At 38.5% G+C, this 23,220-nt stretch overlaps 1 protein-coding gene across 1 annotated transcript in view; it reads right to left on the bottom strand.

Annotated features, from left to right (window-relative positions):
* The window catches only part of LOC311204600 (DNA mismatch repair protein Msh3-like), a gene marked incomplete at its 5' end in the record, with an annotated part of 47,913 nt that overhangs the window by 3,869 nt on the left and 20,824 nt on the right, over positions 1–23,220 (bottom strand). The window contains 3 exons of the mRNA XM_084281004.1: positions 1,971–2,100; positions 2,304–2,490; positions 21,581–21,738. Coding sequence (XP_084137130.1) covers positions 1,971–2,100; positions 2,304–2,490; positions 21,581–21,738 — 475 coding nt within the window. The remainder of the gene's footprint in view (positions 1–1,970; positions 2,101–2,303; positions 2,491–21,580; positions 21,739–23,220) is intronic.

The following is a 23,220-nucleotide window of genomic DNA, read 5'->3' as shown; positions in this document are numbered from 1 at the left end:
AGACTTATCTCTGTGTGTCAAAAACTGTACGTCAAACTGATTAATTATGTTGCAACTGGGACACTCCATCTCATGTCTGCTAAGCAATGACAGTGTCAGTAACCTATCAGTCAAGAAGTCCATAACCACACCACATTAAAAAGCTTCCTGCCTACCAGGAGGCTGAAAGCCATAAAAAATGCTTAGAAAAAAATACAAGTTGGGATGGTGGATCCTCTGCTAGGGGGTTTTCTACAGGATGAAAAGGTACAAATGTAAAAGACATCATTATAGGTCCTATGACTCCTTCCTTTTCCTCCTAAGACATCCTTGTTGCAACTCTGCACAAGCCAGGCCTTGTGTAAAGACCAGAAACTCTACAACATCATTCACTACCATTCACTTTTCTGTTTTAAGATTGCAAGATTTTGGAACAATGGACATTTCCATAACTGATAATGACTCAAGGTGAATTGAGTTATCTAAGTCAAAGATTGGGAAAAAACATGCCATAAAACTCACCTTAAATGAAACAATTAAAATGTTAAGACAACAGAAGCTAAAGTTATAGAGTAAGAAACACAGATGCATTTTTGCTCACAGGCTATTGTGTCTCTCTGTAGCAAAACTGTAAAGACTACATATAACCTGAAGGTTCAGGTAAAATAACATTTAAGGTAGAAATGCTGAAGCAGGACATAAACATGAAATAAGACAAAGTGAAACATAAATGATAGGGCTTTGTGGACACAGCTGTTAAGGACTAGTAAGTACTGAATGTTGGTAACATCTCAGTTGTATCATGGGATCAAAGATCAACACTCCAGTTAATGAACTTTGTGAGCAAAGGACATGCTGATGCTCATATCAATTCTTAAATATTCCTAAGAAGAATTCAGGCAAAGCAGGAAAACCAGAATACAAGCAGAATTGTCAAGCACCTGATTAAACCTGATACATCAAGAAAAAGAAAAAAAAGCAAAGGTATGGAGGGAATTCCTACATCACAAATCTGTTCTAAGTTTGGATGCCATGTGAGTAAGACACATGTAGTGGATAAACCCTGTGTGAATTTTCGAAAGGTATTTGACAAGAGCCCTGCATCAAGTGCTCCTCTGAAAACTAAGCAGCCATAATCTAAAAGGAATGCCTTTGCATTTGTATATAATTGGTTAAAAGATAGGAAACTTACAGTAACAGTCAGTTCTCACCATGAAGGGTGATCATCACTGCAGTTAGAGAGGCTCAAGGTACTTGTCAAACAAGGAAAAGGGCTAAGCAGAGAGCTGACAAACTTTACTGAAAATACTAATTCAGAGCAACAGTGACAAGCATAAATGCTGCAACTCTTCTGCCTGGCAAGAGCAGAACTGGATGCAATTATGATCAGCAATCTACAAAATTAGGCATGGCACAGACAGGAAGAACAAAGATTATTCCTCTGCCTCTTCCAATTCAAAGAACTGGGACCACCAGGTGAAGCTACATGTTGTTTCAAAAGAGTTTCAAAACAAACAAGAGGAAGTTGTTCTTCACACAATGCAGTGAAAACTGCTTACACAATAGGATGAAGATGCCAAAAGTACACATGCACACACAGAGAAACTAGACAACCTTGTTGAAAATAATAAAAATCAGAAAACCATCTAGCTCTTGAAGCCCCCAAAAGAGCAAATGTTTGCAGACAGTGAGATCTTCTAGAGAAAGAGTTAACACACATTTGATCCCTAATCCCTCCTCCCTAATCCTTTGTATTCATCTACTGTGAGTTACCAAGCTGTGTGACTCTTTTATCTGACCCAGGTTACTGATTCTTGTATTAAATGTGAAAGAGAAATGGTTGTACAGTTTTCAAGCCCTCCAAAATCTCTGTATAGGCTGATATTCTAGTGAATTTGAACATGTAACTTTCATGTTGAGGTTTAAATTACACTTCTACAGTTTCTGCCTACACCTGTTGTGTGAAAACCTCAGATGGATTTATACTGTACCTTTTTGTTCAGCACTTTCCTCCTCATTCACCAAGAAAGCCATGTGGTAATTACCAACTTTGTCTGGATACATCTTCTCTAGCTCACAAACCGAAGGATAGTGAGTGACAAACAGTGTCAGTGACTCCACCTACAACAATGAGGTAAGGCATGTAAGAAGGTTTGGCTTAAAACAGTTATAAAACACAACACTGGTATCCTCTATCCATGCCCCTTTGCTCTGAGTCTAGACATGCTACATTTCTACAAGGAAACAGGCATCATGTCCAGTTCAGCCTAACATGGTACAGGCTGAAAAAGCATTCACAACCACATGTCAGATCAAACACTTACAACTCTAATGAAATGTTCCAGTGTAGCATAAGCAATAGCAATTCCATCATGTGTGCTAGTTCCTCTTCCCAATTCATCCAAAATTACTAGTGATCTTGAAGTTGCTTTTCTTATTATCTCAGCAGTATCTGTCAGTTCTTCCATAAAAGTACTTCGACCTTTGTAAATGTTGTCTGCTGCACCCATTCTGCATTGAGATTCAAAACAGATCAATTTATTAACTTCAAATAAATGCCAGATAATGTTGGGAAAAAAAAAAAAAAACAAACCTTCTTATAATGAAACCATTTTATTATAAATGTCATGTTGCTGATCCAAGCAGAGCAGTAAAACTAAGGCAGAACATTCACCTTCCAGAACAAGCTACTGCTTAGGAAGAAAAGCTGCAAGAGTACATGCTGCAGATGTGAGGTTACTCTAAAAGAGTGAAAGATCTATCCATGTACCATTAATAAAATATTCATGTACCATTAATAAAGGCTTGCCTGCATTCTCCAAGACTATACTGACCCTATGGGCCTCTGGGGAATGTCAGACTGTAGGAACAGCAGAGAATTTTTCTGGGCCATCAGTAATCTAAATCCCAAGGTAAATCTGTAGACAGGAATCTCAGCATAACATGTCAACTATAGGAATTAGAGGAAAAAGATGAGGTAGACAAGGGGGTATTTCTTATCATGCAATTCTTCTACCTTCACAAACAGTAGCAGGCAGCCTGTTCTCCTAAAAAGGACCCTGGGAATTCATACCATTCAGCTCACTAGAACGGTAACAGCAAATGTAGCAGTGAAAACAAATTTTACTTCTTTGGTTTAGTGTGACCATGTAATTTGCATGTTTTATAAATGCCTACAAGACCTGAAAGTGTCAGATATTAGAATCTCCATGTAGTGATAAAGTGGACACTCAAGGTGACCGGGTATTTAAGCATCCAAACAGATACAGAAGCTAGTTTCTTCAGGCTGTAACAATATAACAATGATTTCCCCTACTTACACAGGTACACAATCTTACTATCATGTTTAAACATGTTTAAGAGAAACATTTCTCTCCTCATCCTTTTCCACAAATGTCCCTGAACTTAATGGTCTCCAAGCAGGTGAGCTTCTCTTACGCTCTGTACACATACACATGCAAACTCAGACACACAAATTCCTTCACGTTTCATACAGGTCTTTTAGCACCATTTCAAGTCAGATTCTATCTCAAATCATGAAACAGTTTTCACCTCAGAAACCGACTGGTAATCCACCCTGTTCTTCTCTTCTGCAGCTTTCCTAACCTATTCAATTAATACGCTTTCTAACTGGCAGAAAGAATTTCCTTTTCCCACATATGCTTTTCAATTACATTAACCACATTACAATACCACTTCTGAGATAGGTTATCATTAGCAATCCACGGAGTACAGCTGCAATAACGGATTTGTTCGCTCTCATCAGCCAACAGTATAGTTACATACAAACCTCATTGATTTAAGGAAAGCTGACTCTTGGGCTTAACATATCACATTTTCAAATATAACAGCTGGCCACAACAGTATTTAAAGCCAATCAAAACCTTTAAAGAGAATCCCAAGACAGCCTTTTTTTCTCAATCTTTTGCTGCATCTCTCTAATGTAATCGCTTCTGTTGCCTACAGAAGCACTAACAAGATACTCATAATTTTATGGGGATCTCTGATTGCCAAGAGTAACTGGCTACAAATAGGCTGGACACATTAAAATTATGATTTCTGTAGGTCCTCTGGTTCCTGCCCTGGAAATTTTGTATGGTGTCATGTGTAACTCCATGACATGTGAATCTTGTGACGAACTGATCTTGGTTGGAGATGGGCAGGGCATTACCATACAACAAGCAAACAGCACTTCACTGAGTATGCACTTAAGATTGCACGAGTAGTAGGTATACTCCAACATTACTATGCTTATCACTATTAACTACAAATAAATTTACCAGAACAGCAAATACTTTTCATGTCCAAACAGTCTCTGGCTCCATAATGGGCAACTTCAACTTCATTTACAACCCTAGCATTATTACAATGTAATTTTTATTTGGCTTTTCATTACAGAGAGAACATCTAACAGGCTGTCTTTTCTGAACTTAGCATGATTACACTCAGAGTTCTCATTTCTATTTTTCTCTTGGATTGCATCAGATCCATAGAGCCCTCAAAATCATTTAGCCATTTTGCATCTTATCTGCATTCAGGAAAATAATTTTCAGAACTTCCTCACTAAATGCTCAAGATACAAACAGAAATTAGTATTATCGTTCTCTTGTTCTTAACAACAGCTGCAAAAGAAGATTTCTTTTCAGCATCTTGAAACATTCAAATCCAACTCAGGCTCATCTACAGATTTAAAAAAAAAAACAAAACAGTATGTTTCTCAATGATATAAAACCTCTGAAATATCTTCCTTTGAAAATGGATAAAATTGTTCTTTCTGCCTGTGCCCTTGACACTAGAAGGAAGAATCACACTTGTTTTTCAAATGTATCTCGTCAATAATTTTATCCAAAAAAAGTAAGAATAAATATTTTAATGTGGACGTCTGCATTTATCAAACTAACAGTTAATATGCAGCAAGGCATTGCTCCAACTGTGTGTTATTCCTGATCTAATGAAGTTTTTGATACAAAACACCTATTGCTTAAACATTTCTTCAGGTTTAAAACAGCCACTATAAATCCCACTACAGTGGGATTCAGTCGCTTTCAATTTACATTTAAATGTAGCTTGCCTCTTAAATGTTTTTATATGTCAAAACATTAAACTTTCTCCTGATGTTCAATAGAATGAAGATGATTTACCACTGTTAGCAGCTAATTTACAGTTAATACCTGGGTGCTATCCCAATGAACTTTTAGGGTAAAAATGCAAAGAGAAATGTTATAGATACTGAGCCTTAAAGCTGTCACCCCTTAAATCATCTTGTTTGTCTGCCTTTTTTCATTTGTTTTACATAGGGTCCTAAATGAAGTCTCCAAGCCTCACTTTTGCTGGCACCCTGCCTCCAATGGGGTCAGATATTTTTCTGACTTTTATATGTACACAAAAATAACTATTTGATTACATTTTAATACTGCATTCACCCTAACAATATGTCTGGTGACAATACAGTGGGATATGAGAAGAGGTATGAGTCATCCCTGAGTGATGCAGTCATGTTATGCACTGCATAATATTTATTTTCTTCCTTCTCTTAACTGAACACCCCCCCTCCACCCAAAAGAAAAACCAACAAATCAACAAAACACAAACATGTACAGGAAAATGAAGTTTACAAGAGAGTAAGGCAATCACAACAGCAAACCATCAGAGCAGGAACAATACCACCCAGCCCCACCACCTCTGCTCTATTTGTCAGCACACCAGCTGCTGGAAGCAGTGACAGTTAATACGAAAACTTCAATTTCTGCTATGGAATTTCTACTGTCTACGTTCAGAAAAATTACTGCATTCTGCCCATGACAAGTGTGCAGATATCCAATGTGGAGAGTGCCTCTTTAGTGCTGGCAAGAGATTCATCACTCCTCAGCAAAAGCAATTTGGCTAGAAACCACTTTTTATAATGTCTCTTTGACAGCCAACCAAATTTCATAAAATTAAAAGCTCTTCTTCTTACAATGTTCAACACATCTATTATGTAACAGGAAAAAAAAAAGGGAGGAAGCATTATCTCTTTTCATTGCTAGGTTTCAAGTGGTAAAGATTCTTGTCTATAAACTCAGAGAAAACAACAGGGAAGCAATGTTTCCAAAAATTAATTTTGGTGGGATAAGTTAGATGATATGCAGCAGCACCAGCCAGCTTTATACAAACCAGCTAGTACAACATGCTTAACCTGCATGTGACCCCTTAGAGAGAAAGACACAGATTTCCACATCCTACACTTGCAGCATTCAAAGGGTGCTTTTTCTAATCTGCTCTCCTGAGTCAGTGCCTGCACATAGTACTGACCTTCTCCAATGCCAGTGTTCATCATTCTAGGAAGTTATCCTTGATATTTTGTTCAAGGAGGCTCTGGAGATGTAAGGAATCTTTTTAATGATACAAGCTATGATGTCACTAGAATGAAATAGTAACTTTGTACCTTTTTTCCTTGCAGCTGAAGAATTTTTATGCAGTTAGTATCCATTTAGACCTGCACTCAACAGGCAGGAACTAATATCCCTGAACTGCGTGGCCCTGAAAGTCACCTCCAAGTCTGGTGCTCTCAAGCTTTTGATCAGCTAGAAACATCTGAGGGCTTTGAGAGTCACCCCTAAAGAGCTGTTTAGAAGGAGAAAATGTAAATTGAGGCCATGGAGGCCTTCCTGTAGCTCCTTCTCACAGCATCCTGCTCTTAAAAAACCAAAGTGTCCTGGAGACAGGGAAGACTTGCAGGCTTGATGACTACCAGTGGCACAAACCAACAGAATAACACAAAACCTTATTTTGGAGCAGAGCAGAGAAGGCTCCCAGAGAACTGCAGCTGCCCTGTGCAGCAGTCCAGGGGTGAACGTGATGACTTGTAGCTTCAAACCGAGACTGCCCCAGGGTGAGAGAAGGAGGGGGCTGGGGGGGGGATGTGAGGGGGTGGGGTGGGAGGAATTCCCTAGCAGAAAAATTAATCTGAAATCCAGACACTTCCAGTTAAGTTTTTTTTCCATGCTGCCTTTCAGAAGAAGTTATCTAACATGCTATTGGTGGGGTTGATTATAAAATTAAGAGCACTGCATGGACCTCAGGTATCATATTATTCGTTTCTGTTGGGACAAATCCCTCACAGTGCTTGTGAAAACGACCACACAGCCCAAGAGCTCCCAATGGTAACAAAAAGCAACTACATAGCACTGAATAAATCCCAGAAAACAAGACTGCAAACCCGTTCCTAAAGCCTTATTTACATACCATTGACAAAATCCTGATACTATTTATTAACTATAAAATACTTAAAGCTGAAAAATAAACTTAAATGAGATGTAGAAATATGCATTTGACTTCAAAAGTTTATCTAAAATACTTACTGGAGAAAAGAAACCTAGTGCCTATTGCAGAAGAATAAACCTGATTGGTATAGAATCTCTACACAGTGCCTCTGTCATTTTCAGGTGAAAGTATTCTGGTTTCCAGCTATGGTTTACCTTCCCTGGGATCAGAACTGAAGCCAGGCTTCATCTCAGGATGCACTCAAAGTTAAATTATTTATTCAACCAGAACAATTAACATTAAAATTACTCTTTTCTCTGAGAATATCTTAAATATAAAGTGTAGAATAGCACTCTCTCAACACCAAGAGAGAAACTCCTGTGATTCAAGAACATTGAGAAAAACAAATAAAATAAATCCTTAAGACGAATTTACAAAAAAACCCCTTCAAAATATAATTTCAAAGTTGACTGTATTTGAACAGGAATTATTAAAATAAGTAGCTTGCAGAAGAAAGGACAACCTTGTGTAGCTCCAGGCCTGGAGGTTGGTGGCCCTGCCTGTGGCAGGGGGGTTGGAGCTCTATGATCCTTGGGGTCCCTTCCAACCCAGACCAGTCTATGATTCTAGGATTAGATGGGGTCTTGCCTTAGAGGTTATCCTATTCCTTCTCTAGTTCTCTACAACATTAACACCCTACAGTTACTACTTTTCATTTTTTTTTGAAGATCTCATGAACACTGCTTGTATCCTTTCATCTTTTGCAGAAGACACTCTAACCAGCTGAAGTGTCTGCAGAAAACAAATGCCTGTGAAAGTGGGAGCACTATCTGAAGATGATGTTCATGAGAACAGAAACACTTGTTACTGGTCCTGACATGAACAGAGGAACACAACGGTAAGATAAATCCTCTGCCACTGAACCAGGTTATTGACTTTCTGCTAGGCACCTAGCAAACAACACTTACTGAGACTTCACTGGTTAGAAATTAAAAGTAAGTTTGCAAACAGGTCTGCCAAGAAAATGAAAACAGGCATCCGAATCAGAGGATTGGCAGGCTGACTACTCTGTGTCCTCTCCTACTGTGGTACCAAGAATCCCAAACACCTTTAACCAGAACAATTGTTCAGTTTTGCCCACAAAAGAAATTTGAAACCCTGAGTATTTTAGAAAGACTCCAACTGCTAACCAGAACTTAACAGTGTTTAGTATAAAAGTAGCCCAACTTGGATATCCTAACTTCTGGCTACTTGCCACATACAATGAAAATTTATCAAGTAATTCTTTAGAAGACAGCATCTGCAAATTTCTAACTGTTCACTGGCAAGAAACTAATGCTTCACACTCCCCCACAGGGTACTGGTAAATCATTCACTTCATTTCCATGAACCTCTTACTGATTCAAACTAAAACCTGACAATTAAGAACAGTAATTTACAGAGCTGTGATTACAGAATTTACAATTATAAAAAAAACTCCTTATCCTAATCATTGTTATCAGGAGTTTTTATTTTTGTATTATTCATGGACAACTTCTAAGAAGCAAATGTGTGCAAAGTTGCGTGGATGGCAATGTAGGAAATCAGAAGATGTTACCTTATTTAGAACAGTTGTTGAAAAGCCTGACAGAACACATTATAAATTTAATGTGAAATACATTTTTATTTTGTAAGTTATTGTAGACACATGGTATTCTCAGTCTCTGACAAATTAGTGAAAGCCTAAGATCACTAGGGATACACACTTTGTACTATCCTGGAAAGAAAAGTAAGTCCAAAGTCATTTTAATACTCAGTTTCATAGCATTTTGTAACCTTTTCCTTTGTCCCCCATACCACTAGCTAATTGAAATAGTCAACACAAGTAATCACTTAAATCCTCATTACCTTATAGACCTGGCCAACAGAGGCATGCTGCACAGGCAAGCACCCCAGAATGTTAAAAGAGATGTATCTAACAGGACTGGCTTTCAAGATGTGAACTGCATTGCTTTACTTGCTGAAAACCGGAGGACAGAAAAACATCCCTGGATTGCATTTAATAATTTGAAAGCTGAATTCACCTCAACAGACTGAATGGGACTCAGGTGGGACTGAGTTCAAAAGACACAATGCTGCTCTAGTCAGTACAGTCACTGAATGAGAAGAAGTTACTAATATCCTCTCATTTCTAATGCTTTACAAGGCAATAGAAATTCAGTTGTTCTTAGAATCACAGCATCAGACTGGTTTGGGTTGGAAGGGACACATTTATTTCTAATCCCCTGCTATGTGTAAGGACACCCTCCAGTAACCCAGGGTGCCCAAAGCCCCATCCAGCCTGGCCTTGAACCCTGCCAGGGATCCAGGGGCAGCCACAGCTTCTCTGGGCAGCCTGCGCCAGGCTCAGGCTCACAGGGAAGGATTTCTTACTTCTATCTAATCTAAATCTACTCTGTTTTAGTTTAAAACCATTACCCTTTGTGCTATCACTACTTGCCCTTGTAAGCTTCCTTCCAAAAGCTTACGTTACATTAATTAGTGAAGAACACCCAAGAAAGTTATTCTCCAAAATTCAGCAATGATACCCTCAATAATAAGAGAACTCCTTAAAAATACCTGTCACCTAAGGAACATAAATTACACACAGTTAATCTGGCAGATTTCTGCTTAATTCTAAATCTTTCCATTGTATTTTTAAAACTGGACTTGCTTGAGTGAGTTCACTTTGTCCATCCCACATTACACACAACCTTACAGGAGCTGGCTCTCAAGGCACAAGAGTCAAGCCCTCAGAGGAACAGGGAGTCTGGTAGCAGGAAGAGGATGCAATAGCTTAAATTCCACGCTCAAACATGCCAAACACATCAATGGACTGCTTTCCACAGGTCCATCAGCTTTTACATTTACTCAAACACAGAACTAAGCATTTCTTTTTCTTGCCCTGAGTGAGAAAGGTATGACTTGTTCCTGTACAGAGGCACCAAACTGAGGTTTCCCTACTGCAGTGTCTCCTGAGGGACAGATCTGCCAGCACTGACAGAGAGCACAGCAGAAGGCCAGTGCAAGGTGGAGAAGTTTATGAAAGCTGCATTAAGCAACTGAAGCTCCAAACAAGTTTACCCCAATTTTCCTACAGGAAACCATTAACACTGTATAAATGTTGTTGATGGTCACAAGGGAAAGAACAGATTAAGAGTACAATCATTTTGCTGAAGGTTAAATTACAAGCAGAGATATCCAAATTAGGGTGTTCACTTGTGAGCTGACAATATTAGCCCAAAGAAGCTGAAAAAATGGAGACAAAGAAAAACTCATCCCTAAAATATGCACAGGTTTACACTTGCTACTCTTGGATTCCAGGGAGGGAACTCGAGGTAATTAAGTTAATGTGCATATGTAGCTGAAGGATTGAGGCCAAGGGGGGATTAAAAGGCAGAAACTATAGTAACAGACTAGGGACAACAGCTGAAGTATTCAGTGCAAGTGAACTTTTCCCCTTTAAACCTGTGGACGCTATGGAAAATCCAATTCGCATTGTGACTAGGTTAAATCATATCAGGGGAGAGTTTTAGAAAGATAAATACCACTGTTCAGTGTCAGAGTTTCAACTTGACTGTTAAGAGAGCTGGTCAGCTTCACAGTCAAATTTTTGTTTGTCCCCCCTCCCCCTTGCCCACACAATACTATCACAGGGAAAGCCTTTCAATCCCTATCAGTAATACTGCAATAAGCAACAGAAGTTGTTTTGTAAATCTCACTTTATGTTTAAATAACTGTCTTTTATTAACTTAAATGGATTTTCAAGCCTGATTTAAAATGCTGCAAACAAAACAGGTGTTTTTATTAATAATTTTATCAAATGAAAGTTACATAAGCCAAAGACTGTTTTGTTAAATATTATTACATGTATATGAAATATAATCCTAACATTGGAGATTTATGTTACTATGAAATGACCAGACATGAAGCTAAATTATCTACAAATATATGTACAGCACAGCTTAATGTATTTCTACTGAGCTACTTAACACTGTCAGAAATACAGTTCAGATGTACTGTGATATGTCCAACACACATTTTTAGAAAAAAACACAGCAAATAATGTTCAACTTATTTGAACACTCACTACAACTTTTACATATTATTGTCTTTTTCAAAAAGAACATCTCCATGTGACAGAAAACAGGTTCAATGAATATTATTACACCACCTTTTTTTCCCCTTGAAAGGTGGGCATAATCTACCCCAGAGGCATCATTACAACACTGTAAATATAAATGAAAGGCCTAAGTAATTTTTGTTATCCTGGCAATAAACACAAACACAATTAAGCAAGAAACAAACAAAATAAATTACTCTGCCACAAAGCAGTAACATTTCTGGAAGTTACTTCTGGGTTCTTGACAACTAACAAGTTCTGTTTGTCTGACTGTCATTGTTGCTTTCCAGAGCAATAGCAACAATGCTTGTTTAGCATATAATTACACGTATGCAACTGCATTGTAATAACAGTTCCCTGCTTCCTGCACAATAGATAAATTAGTGTGTATGACAAAACCAGTAAGCACTGCTATACATATACAGATACACACATATGTAATAAACATGAAAAGGTACCTTTACTTTTTAATTTTCTAGCCTTTAAGAATCTAACTACACAGGCAAATTGAGAGAATCTAGTTTTTGCATGACTTTAAATTTAAATGTTTATTTTCAGGCATAAAAAAAACTAAAAATAAACTAAAAAAAAAAAAGCCAACACAACCACCACCACAGTTCTAGAGAAAACCCGGCAAGACACAGACAAGTTACTCTGCTGAGATAAACCCCTCCACAGTTTCTATTCAGCACTCAGTCTCACGGTGATTTCTGCATTACATAGGATGCCCAACACTGCTGTCACCTCAAGACTTGAATTTCATAGCCTAGATTTTTATGGTAAAGGTATGAAGAAACTGACTAGCTGAATTTCAATGCCAAGTTTTGTGATTTAACTGATATTTCTAGGACAGACAGGAAGACTAATCTTCGTAATCCCACCCTATAAGCCTCAAGTAAATCAATAAAGCAATATATGGAAGCAAGGAATTTTTTAGTTTAGAAACTAGTCTTTTGAGTTAAGAACAATAAAGACTGCATGTGATATGCCAGACACTATAAGCTATTCTGGCAAATTACTGAGGAGTTTACCAGAAAGGACAAGAATTTATTATGCTAAATATGTGAATGCTCAAAACCTGTCTCAGTCCAGCCCAATGATTCTGACTGATTCTGGAGGCTGTGGGCAGCACAACAATTCTGAGAAAGACGCAGAAACCTGTAAATGGTAGTGATGTAGTGATTTCGGGAAAAGGCTTTTCCATAGATTTAAAAAAAAAAGTCATGATTATGTAATCTCTAGTGCATAATAGAATATACTATAGGATATGTTGGTTAAGATTTCTTACAAAACAGAATTAATGCAGACCCCCTCAAGGGGTGAAAAACAGTACCATCATACTCCATCCAGAGAATAAAAGACTAACAAGAAGATAGGAAAGGCACATGTAAGACATAAAAGCCCCCCAAATCTCCTGTGGTCTGCTAACCATTTTAAAATGTCATCAGTGTGCTGCTCCCTCAGCAATCAAGATGAAACACACAGAGCAGCTTTGGGTGGATGATGTCCATTTCTTTATCGTGTTTAGTGAAATCACTCTGTAGGAAGAGATTTCTAATGAAGAACACTTCTAACCCACTTTCAAGCAAGCGTGTTCCTGGACAATCTCTATCCAAATACAGCTCATCTGTGAACCAAGCAATGCATAAAAATCTAACAAGCTGCATCCTGGTTACAAACTGTTCTTTTTGCCTACTGCTGTCCGAATAGCACCATCTCTGCAGTGGAGCTCTGAAAAAATGGAGCTTGTTACTTATTATTTTAAATACAAAAATCTTCCCTCTGCTCCTGTGCACCTCCCTCCAACTGACCAACTGGTAAAACTGGAATGAAATTAAGGGCAACATTATTTGTGTAGTTCGAAAAAGCTGGGAAGAATTTTTGCCACCAGCAGCTACATCAATGGAACATTCATTTCCATTAATATTTACAAGCACTACTTTGTTTTTATTCTTAAGTGATTTACCTCAGATTTCAATTTATTGTGAAAGGCACCTGGGAAACATCTTCCACTCAATTTCCACTCAAACAGAAACGTTCTCTTTTTCCTGCTTCACATACCACTCCATCCTGTGCTTTCTGATTTTTTTCAAGATTTCTTATAAAAGGTAATCTTAAGCCTTGAAACATTTTAACCTGTGTAAAAGTAAATCATCCCCATTTAAATATCTGTAAAATTATTGAGACAGTGACAGTCCAGTGAAGCAAAGAAAAAAACAAATGCAAACATCTAAAACTGACTGCCCAAATGTTTGCTGGTTTTATGCACAGTATTTGCTTTGCATCACAGTTTTTAATTGTAATTAGATCTGTAATGATGCCATAAATATGTACATTTTATAGATTTTTTTAAAAGCTTGTCTAGAGTGAAAATAGTGAGGTTTGTCTAATAGTTTCTTTCAGCTCCACACACTCATGACAAAACTGTAGAATGAGTTTGTCAAGTTGTCAGAATTAAATAGCTGTTAAAGTACTTAGGGAGGTAACATACAAAATTTATCTATTGTGAGACCCCACCTTTTTGAAAGTCCAAAACTTAGAGAACAGACAGAATAAAACACAGAGAAGAAAGCATTATGGCATGTTTGATGGACAGCCTTTTAAGAAATGTGGATTTATAAGGGCTGAATTTTCCTGGGTTTTTTAGCTTACTTTGAAGAAATCCTTCATATCTACACCATCTTCTCAGCTTTAACAGCATTTCTTTCCAGAGTATCATCTCATCTTCTAGACAAGGTAAGGATTAAGGGCTTCAAAACAAATTCAGTTGTTTCTAAAGGTCCTTTGTATCATATGTAAGAAATTACTACAACTAGTCACAGTTCTGTCTTGTAATATACAACTATAGGTGGAATAAACATACTTCTCCTACATGGGAGAACAATGTGTCAGTCAGAAGCTGATCCCAGTTTGTTTTCTCACCTTGGCAGAGAATAGCCACACTCTGCTGTGCACAGTAGAAGACCTGACAGAAAGAATACATTATCTACACTCCCCTGAGTCTTATGCATCTCATGTTTGTGTGCTTCAGCTGATGATCATGCCACTGACAATACGTGAGATTTTTCTGGCACAAGGAAAACAACCCTCTCATCCCCAAAAGCTGGGCACACCAATGGGAAAAGATTTCTCTTCACACACCTTGCAGAAGCAGAGATACCTGCAGTCCTTGGAGGGATTATGTGAACAAGCCAACAGCTCCACACATTCTGCATTTGTGCTTGAGCCTACAGAGGTGCAGCCAGAAGCTTTCCCTTACTCTCTGGCCAGTAAATTCTCATTGTGCCACCAACTACCAAGGCTGAGAAATAAAATGGGTGAAGAGTCCATGACGGCTGTAGCACCTCATAGAAGAAATGTCACTTCAGGATGACATAAGTGCTCTTTCTTCCATCTTCATGAATCCCATTGCACGTGATTGACAAAGGTCTTTCTGCTCACAGGATGATGGAAATAAGTCACATCAGCAAGCATTGAGATGTTGCTTTTTTAGATCTAACATCAGCTCTCACTACCCATGCAAGCATGCAGTGTTCACAGGTAAAGTGTAATGGCCCACATGTCAGCTTTGTGCATTTCAGGACCAGTTAAAGGTGCTACCAGAGCAGTAGCAGAGCAAGCAATGACAAGCAGCAAGGGAAGTACAGCCACCAGCTGGCAGAACAGCACGATGCATTGAGGAACTTGGTGATGAAATGTCTTGGCCTCTAAAGCAGCTTCCTACTAACAAAGAGAGACTTAATCTCATCAGCGTCACCATGTGAAGCCAGGCATACATACAAATAATGCCATTTCTTCTTTACTCTGGAACACACAATGGAAGCTGACTGACTGACTTGTGAAGAGGACTGAAAACATGCACGGTCACTTTGTTCAAAGAGCTGAGAACACAAAAAGAGCTTTGTTTCCTTACACCTATTCTCTTTCATAGATGAGAAAGAAGGTGGGAACTACTAGGATGCCTCTAAAACAGAGTGCCACTCTACCACAAGAAGGCTCAACTGGAATAAAAAATCCAGGCTGGAGTGATGTGCTGGTCTGTGACTGACTGGCTGTGTCTTGCTCAATGACACTGCAATGGCAAACCAAGCAATGCAGCCACCTGGGATGTCTTTTCAAGGGTAAAGCCTGCCTGTTCAGAGATGATTTCTTAGACTCGAAAAAGATCAATGAGGTGAGAGAGGCCCCTGAACTCTGTCACCACATCTAACAGCTGTGAGGACATAGCTGATGCTTACCATGGGTTGGGCCTGAAATGCAGTTTTCAATAGCAGGAGTTGATCTTCAGTTGGCAAATCTCAATAGCACTGTTGTTCCTTGTAGCAATCAAAACTCCTTCCCTTTACCAACCCCCTGATCAACTCAGAACCACCACTCCTGGCCGAGGTATGTGGCTGGAACTGGATCTTGGATGCTGGACTTGAAATAAACGACCCAACTAAGGCCAGCAGCCAGGAGGATGAATTTGCCTCATTATTTCAGTATTAAATGAGGCTGGCAGTTCTCAACCAATATAGAAAAACATCCTTTCCTTTCCTCTGCCTCCCCTCTCTCCTTATGAAAGCAAAGACCACAAATGTGTCCTGTGTGTGAAGGACAATGAGGTAGGTCTCTGAGCAGAGGTTTGAAGACTGCCTTCAAAGTCACCTTTCAGAAGCTCAGCCTGAACCTGATGCTTTCCCTTGGTTTCCATATCTGCAAACACAAGTAGGCTGTGTGCAAGCCAGGGACACACACAAGTACCTCAGCAGGAAACAGCTTCTGCTGCATTGATCAGAAGCATCAAGTTACTGTATGATGGCAACAGCTCAAAGTCAGAGGGCCTAATTTATATGGCTCTGCAACTTTGTTATGCCAAACAGACGTGTTAAAGATCAGCTGCCTGAAGATCTTTGCACTCCAGTTTTAGTTGAATGAGCAACTATTACACATGTTCAAAATCATTATACAAAGACAGACAGACAAGCCAGTGACACAGCTATGTCACTTAAGCCCAAGAACGGATTCAGGATTCCACTGTGGCCTTGTCTATAAGAAAGACCCTGTATACAGACACTCAATACAAGCCAGAAGAACAAAACCATTCCTCCCCAGCTGAGGTGAACAACTACCATCTGTTTTCACAGCATTTTCAGATACACAGGGGAATTTGAGCTGAGTATCTCCTAGCTATAGATTTAGCAATAAGGAGTGCCCTCCATGTTAAAAATACATTTAAATCATCTGTTACAAGGATAAAATGTAGGACAAAGTTCTGTAAACCTTCATACAGATCACGCAATGCACAGAGCCTCTACCAAGACAACTGCCTGGAAGTGCAGGCAACTGCATGTCTTACATAAAGCAAAAGCATTAAACTGCTGCTTACCCAGGCAACCCACCACTATCACTCACTAACCTGTACTGCCAACCTCCACCACCTCTCTCTCTTCTTAATACACCTCCATAGACAACTCAAACTCTATATTTCTTCGCTATCATGAAGATTAAAGACATGCTGAGAATCAGTAGACAGCAGGATAACTTTCAGAAGAGACAAAGTGCACAAAAGGATAATCTACATGGATCTTACTGATGCTTCTATTTATTCCTGCAACGTTTAAGCATGTGGCACGTAACCTGCAAGAGGCAATTTCCAAACTGAAGCACAACGCAATGTATTAGCTCAGTCAACTGAAGCTGCACCTTCAACAGTAAGCCCAATTTGACTGATGGTGTTAAATGTCCTTGGAAGATGCATGTCACCAAAGTGTGACTGTGCATCTGATCACTGAATATAAGTGAAACTGCTTTTAATTCAGCACACAGGGAGAGCCAGGCAGGTAGGCGCTCTAGGAAGGAAATTCTTCTTTGTCCCTTCACCATCATCTAGAGTTGGTAGGAGTTGGCCTCTTTCACAGTATTCTTTCTAATGGCAGCTTGTGATTTAATAAATTGAGTCAGAATCTTGAATACAAGGCACTCAGTAATTTGAATTATTAATTACCTTGTTTATTTGAACACATTTTACCTTGAAGTTGTTCTAGCATTCTTATTCTCGATTTTGAAAATTGACCCTCATGAAAAGCTACTGGTGACTTACAGGTACTTTTCTAGCTCTAAGAAACTGCATTAGTAATTAAGTGAGACCTCTTTTAAAGGTCAGATTTCTTCAGCAGCTAAACATCATCTCTTCTGACCACATGATTAGGTCAACAGAATTTCTCTCATTAGTTCCTCCATATGTACATCTCCACACTTGCTTTGTCTTTCTACACAAACACAAACATGTTAATTTCCATGTTTGAATAACTGTAGTAGAAGAACAAATTGAATGTTCAAATTTGAAGCAGAAATTCAACCCATTTACTGAATGGAGAAACTTGATTAGGAATTTTCAAACATCAGAGAACTAAGTACTCAAATCACACTGAAAGTCAATATAAATTGAGCACTGATCTTTCCAAAACTACGCTAAACACAGCTTTAAATACAGCAATATGAAGAATATTTCAGTGGTTTTTTTAGTCTGATGTTATGAAGCTCGGACCACCAAACAGTAATGCAAACTTTTTGCTTACTAACAACCACTATCACCCTCTTCTCAGGTTTAGGAACAAAATCCTATCAATGGAAACACTCAAGGCTATTTTTAAGCATAAAACATGGTGAGATTTGGGAGAGTCCATCAGAGCACTCAAGATACTTACGTGAATAACACGAGCTGAATACTTTTCACCCCCACCCCTCCAAATTTTCAATTCACAGACTTGTAACAGCATATCATCTGGGCTTAGGGACATTTTGCAGTAGAAGATTTTCTCCTATTATACCTCTTTAGGATGGAATGCTCAACACTACTGTGAAATGTTCAGAGTAGCCTTAGCACTCTACTGTGTGTATACACCCAGTAATGAAGATTAATCACTTTTATTTTCACCGTACCTGTAACCAATATAATTCCTTTTGCATCTTTAAAAATGTTTAATATAATGCTGTATTTAAAGCCAGTTTAGAGAAGCTATCATACATAAATACTAGGCAGATCCAAAGGAATAACCATAGTAGCAACCTCTCCATTTCCATGGAAACCCTACTTACAACACATGATCAAATCTTACATGAATGTTAATCTCTTAAATCTATATAAATTCACACTTCAAAGATGCAGTCTACAAACAAAAGAGTCTGCAATATAAAGCACCAGTATCTCAAAAAATTTAGCAAGCAGCAGAACTGTTGGTGCTCCTTATGCACAGAACTCCTCAGAGTCAGCCTGTAAAGCATCCCTCACAGCAGGGGTGCTAGAAAACAACACACCATGGCAGTGATGAAAATAACTTGGAAACTGACATCTTCCCATGCAATGTTTTTTAAAGATTAAAAAGATACCAAAATCATCATCAACAACAAAAAAAATCTCATTCTCCAGAAAGACATGTATGTGGTCTGGTGTGGCAGTGCAAAAAGGAGGTCAGCATAGATGTGCCCTTCTGACAACAAAACACAGAAGAAGAAAACAACTAAAAAAGCCAAACCAAAACTGGGGGCAAGTCAAGAGAAAAATCTAATAATTTCAAGCTCATTCCCTACTAGAGCAGAGTTCTTGGCAAAAGCAGAGAACTTTTTCTAAGGCTTTATACATGTCTGTTCAGTGAGAGCACTAAAGAAACAATTTAAGACATTTTGCATGGTAGCTGAATTTATTGGTTTTCTCTTCCAACCAGGCATTAAAAACTACTCATCAATTACTTCCTAGGGCTAAGAAATACTATGAGTGTAACACCACGTTAACCTAGACTTACATACTTTAAGGCCTTCCCAGAACACTGAAAAAAAACCCCAAAAAACCCTACCCCAAACTCTCAAACTAACCAAAACAGAGGTACCAACTTTCTGCACAGTCTCTGTACACGTTTTCCCTCTGAGTTGCAGAACCTGCTAAGTTTCTCCTTTTCTCATGGCAGAGAGCAAAGTTCACGATTTGGAGAAGATGTGGACAAAGCAGGAAGTAGGCATGCCCAGACTGGGGACAAAAGACCACTCTGTGGCTACTGACAATCCAACACAGCAGAACAGAAAAGAGCACTGACAACTGACCTACAATCATCAGCATGGATGATGATCACTTGGGTATGTACAGCAAGGAAGGGCTATACTCCATAGGCTGAAGCAAAATGATCCAAGTATTTTAAGCATTTTTACTGAAAGAAAAGCTACAACTGGGTCAAGATCCTGTAAGAACACCACAGTTAATGCCTGTCCCACCAGTACAATCAATTCCCTCAAAATACACTATACAGAAGAGAGAAGTTTAAAGAGATGCAGACAAGCAGATCCACTTACAGTCTTTTACAAACTGAAGTGACCACCCTGGATTTCTGAAGGAATGCATTACATAAGCTCAGCTTCTTTTCTATTTTTTATCCTTCCTGTTAACCTTTTAACTAATGCATGACTCTTCCTATCTCAATGTATGTTCAATTTCTTCTTGATTAATATTGAGCCAATTAGCTTACTCTTAATTGCCAGCACAATGACAAGATTTTAAGTAATTCTTTACTATATTCATCTGGTGTTTGACACATTTCACATTAAATGAAGAATGGCATATCTAGCTGAGCTTCCAAAGCTAATTTAGACAAGGGAAAAAAATAAATCAGTCAATCCCCTGTGTTAGAATTTGTCTGGGCTCCAAATTAATGGTCTGAAACCTCAGTCAGTAAGTAACATGCTCTGTGTCTGCTTGGCTTGAAACCTGAAAGAATAAATTCTATCTTCAACCACACTACATTATCAGAACAGATCTGAACAATATCAATAATGTAGAGAAAAGCCAAGTAGAATCAGAGAAATGCAGTGCAGAACAGGTGGAACTCAGATACATAAATTTCAAGGTACTGTAGAGGATAAGAACCGATTTATTCTCTTTCTAGAAGGTACAAAATGAAATGGCATGCCCAGTGACTCTGTCACATTTCTTAATTTTTCTGCAAAAATAAGCAATTACAGCCAAATAAAAATAGAGAAAAGGGGAGATTAAGCTTAAGAGTAACAGGCCTTTGCAAGTATGGTTAGAAATTGTCAGTGTGAACACAAGATAAGTACTCTGTTCACTTACAAAGGAAAGCAAAAATAATGTTCAAATTGTTAATAATGTTGTAATTTTTTTCTGTAAAGTAATTCAGATCTTGTGTGTCCTATATTCCCTTGAGAAAAGCTCATCCAATCAACCAGTCAATTACTTTCAACGCAGGACAGGGAAAAAGGTAACCATTTTGAATTTTCAGCTCCAATTAATTTTATAAAGATAACAGAAATTGTTTTCTAATTTATTCACCTGCTTAGCACCAAAGTGCATCAAAGCACAACTGCGTTCATTTTTGTCATGACACAGTGAGGCCTAAGAACATATCATCATTATATGATGAAGCAATCCCAAATGACCAGTATTTAGATTCCTTGTAAAATTAAGAAATGCACTCTGCCATCACAGAACTAGAATTTCAGAAAAAATAATCCTACTACAGATATATAATTGTTGTGAAACTTAAAACCACAAATAAGTTTCCATCTCCCGTACCACCAGTAACACAGAACTTCTGCTGATTACAAAAACAGACTAAAAAAAAGGGGGGAAAACCAGCTGGATGATCCTTGGCAAACATTAGACAGTAAAATAGGGAAGTTTTGACTTCAAAAATTACTCAGCACTGTCCTGAAAATGAGACATGTTAAGTGAAATGAACTGCCATTATTAATTTTTTTAAAATACCTGAAGTGTGTTCAAGACTGATAGTACAGAAAGGACAAAACCCCAAAATTCTCAGTGTCAAATACTGTATGTACAACTGTGCTGCCCTGCAGAAACCGATCTGATTTTTAGAGGTGACAGTATTCATTTTAGGGGAAACATCATTTGGCTATCACCTGGCAGAATAAATTTGGCTGAGGTGTCCATTCAGACACATGATGTTCAATACCTGCATCTTAATCAAGAGAGACACATTAACATTTTTATCCTTTAGAGATTCAAAGACTCCAAAACAAGTACCATAGCTTAGCAGGAAATCAGAACCAAAACCCAACAACCAATGCACGTATTTAAAATGAAAAAGGGAAACATCAAATATAAATTCTAAAGCTCTAAGTGAAACATTAAATTATACTTGGATGTGCACACACATGCCCCACCACAGTAACATTTTCATAAACATACAGCAAAGTTTGAAAGATTATCTGGTAAAAATACCATCCACAATACCAATCGTCGACTCCTCTGCGGGAACATCAGAACCAATCTGTGCCATGACTGTGATCAATGCAACTTGCTTTATATATGAACTCTTTCCTCCCATGTTGGGTCCAGTTATTATCATGACCCTTTCACCATCTCCCTGGAAACATAAAACATTGGTGAAACATATTGTCCTGCACATGGTGCTGTTCTAAGAAAGGCTGCTGAGTGTATGTGCCTACAGGGATAAAGGACAAGCCCTCAGGACACAGTCTGTAGTTGAAAAAGCTTCCTTCACAGCATTCAGTTTTCAAGAGTTTATGATGCCACGTATCAAAAATCTTCCTAAGTCCACTCCAGGCTCATAAGAGAGGAGCATCACTATCATCTTTCATTACTCTTGAGCAAAACAAAGTGAGGAGAACCTTCTTGGTCCATCAAGGAACCAAGAGAATCCATGAAGCATCTGTACAATTTCATTTGAAGGGGGAACTTCACCAGCTTTCAGCACAGCCAGTGCTGTCCTAATTTGGATTCTGCTCCAGTTAAGGAGTTCTCATTGCCAAATGGGGGGGAAATCTGGCAGCCAAAGATCAGACCTAGACCCCTTCATAACTGCTTGCCTTGGTACAACACACACACACATTCAAACAGAAGGGCTACAAGAAGAAATCAAGACATTTTTGAGTTTGGCAATACGTGACTGCAACACAGATATTGTGAGCAGATTGTATCCAATCTCTGATTGACTGGTGCATCCAACCACTGAAATCTTACAGAAAAATGAATCAGATGCAAGAGCTTGTCTCAGCTGTAAAAGTCCCTACAGTACTGCTGTAGGTCTATGGCTCCAGAATAAAACTGTCATCTTCTGGTGGAAGACAGTTGCTAATACAAAATTAAAACTCATCAATGAGTCTATAAAGCCTTATCACAGCCTGCATCAAAACTAGGAAATTAGATTATGCAAGGATGTTGAATAACTAGAGTTTTTACTTTCTACTACATACATACAATGAAATCCAACAACTGATGAACTAACCAAAAGTCAGCATATTTCACTGCTCCACAGGCGGGGCATGTCAGACAGGACAAGCATAATGAACATTAGACACACTACTTAGGGAAGTTGGAACTGACCAGGCACTGTGATGACAACAACATATCTCTGAGGAATAAACATGATTATCTTTACAGGGATTTCATTTTGTTAAGAGGGAGGCAAATAAGATTTATATGTCACATGTCATAATCCACATCATAGAAAAGATGGATGGAATCAGTCTTAGGTCAATGCAGAAAACTGTTTAGCTTTTGCTGGAAAAAAAAAAACCCTGTCCATAAGGAAGTCACAATAAAGTCAAAACCCAAAAAATGTCATTATCAGGAATAAAGAATGGAAGTAATAACATGCATATGACTACATGAGAACAAAACTCACAACATTCTAGTCTCTGAGGTGTAGTTTCAATACAGCAACTGAAACTTCATCAGGACCACCATTTGGCTCAACACAACAGAATTACAGATACTTAAATCCAGGATGAGTTAATCTGTTAGAACCCACAAACTTCTTCCATGTGTTTGGTATCCCTCTGGGGTCCCTCCAGCCATGTTCTGACACTGGTGGCTGGCTTGCAAA

Source organism: Gallinula chloropus (genome assembly GCF_964237585.1).
Source record: "Gallinula chloropus genome assembly, contig: HAP1_SCAFFOLD_143, whole genome shotgun sequence".
Lineage (NCBI taxonomy): Eukaryota > Metazoa > Chordata > Aves > Gruiformes > Rallidae > Gallinula > Gallinula chloropus.
The sequence above is the reverse complement of the archived record's forward strand: the minus strand, read 5'-3'. Positions and strand labels throughout refer to the sequence as shown.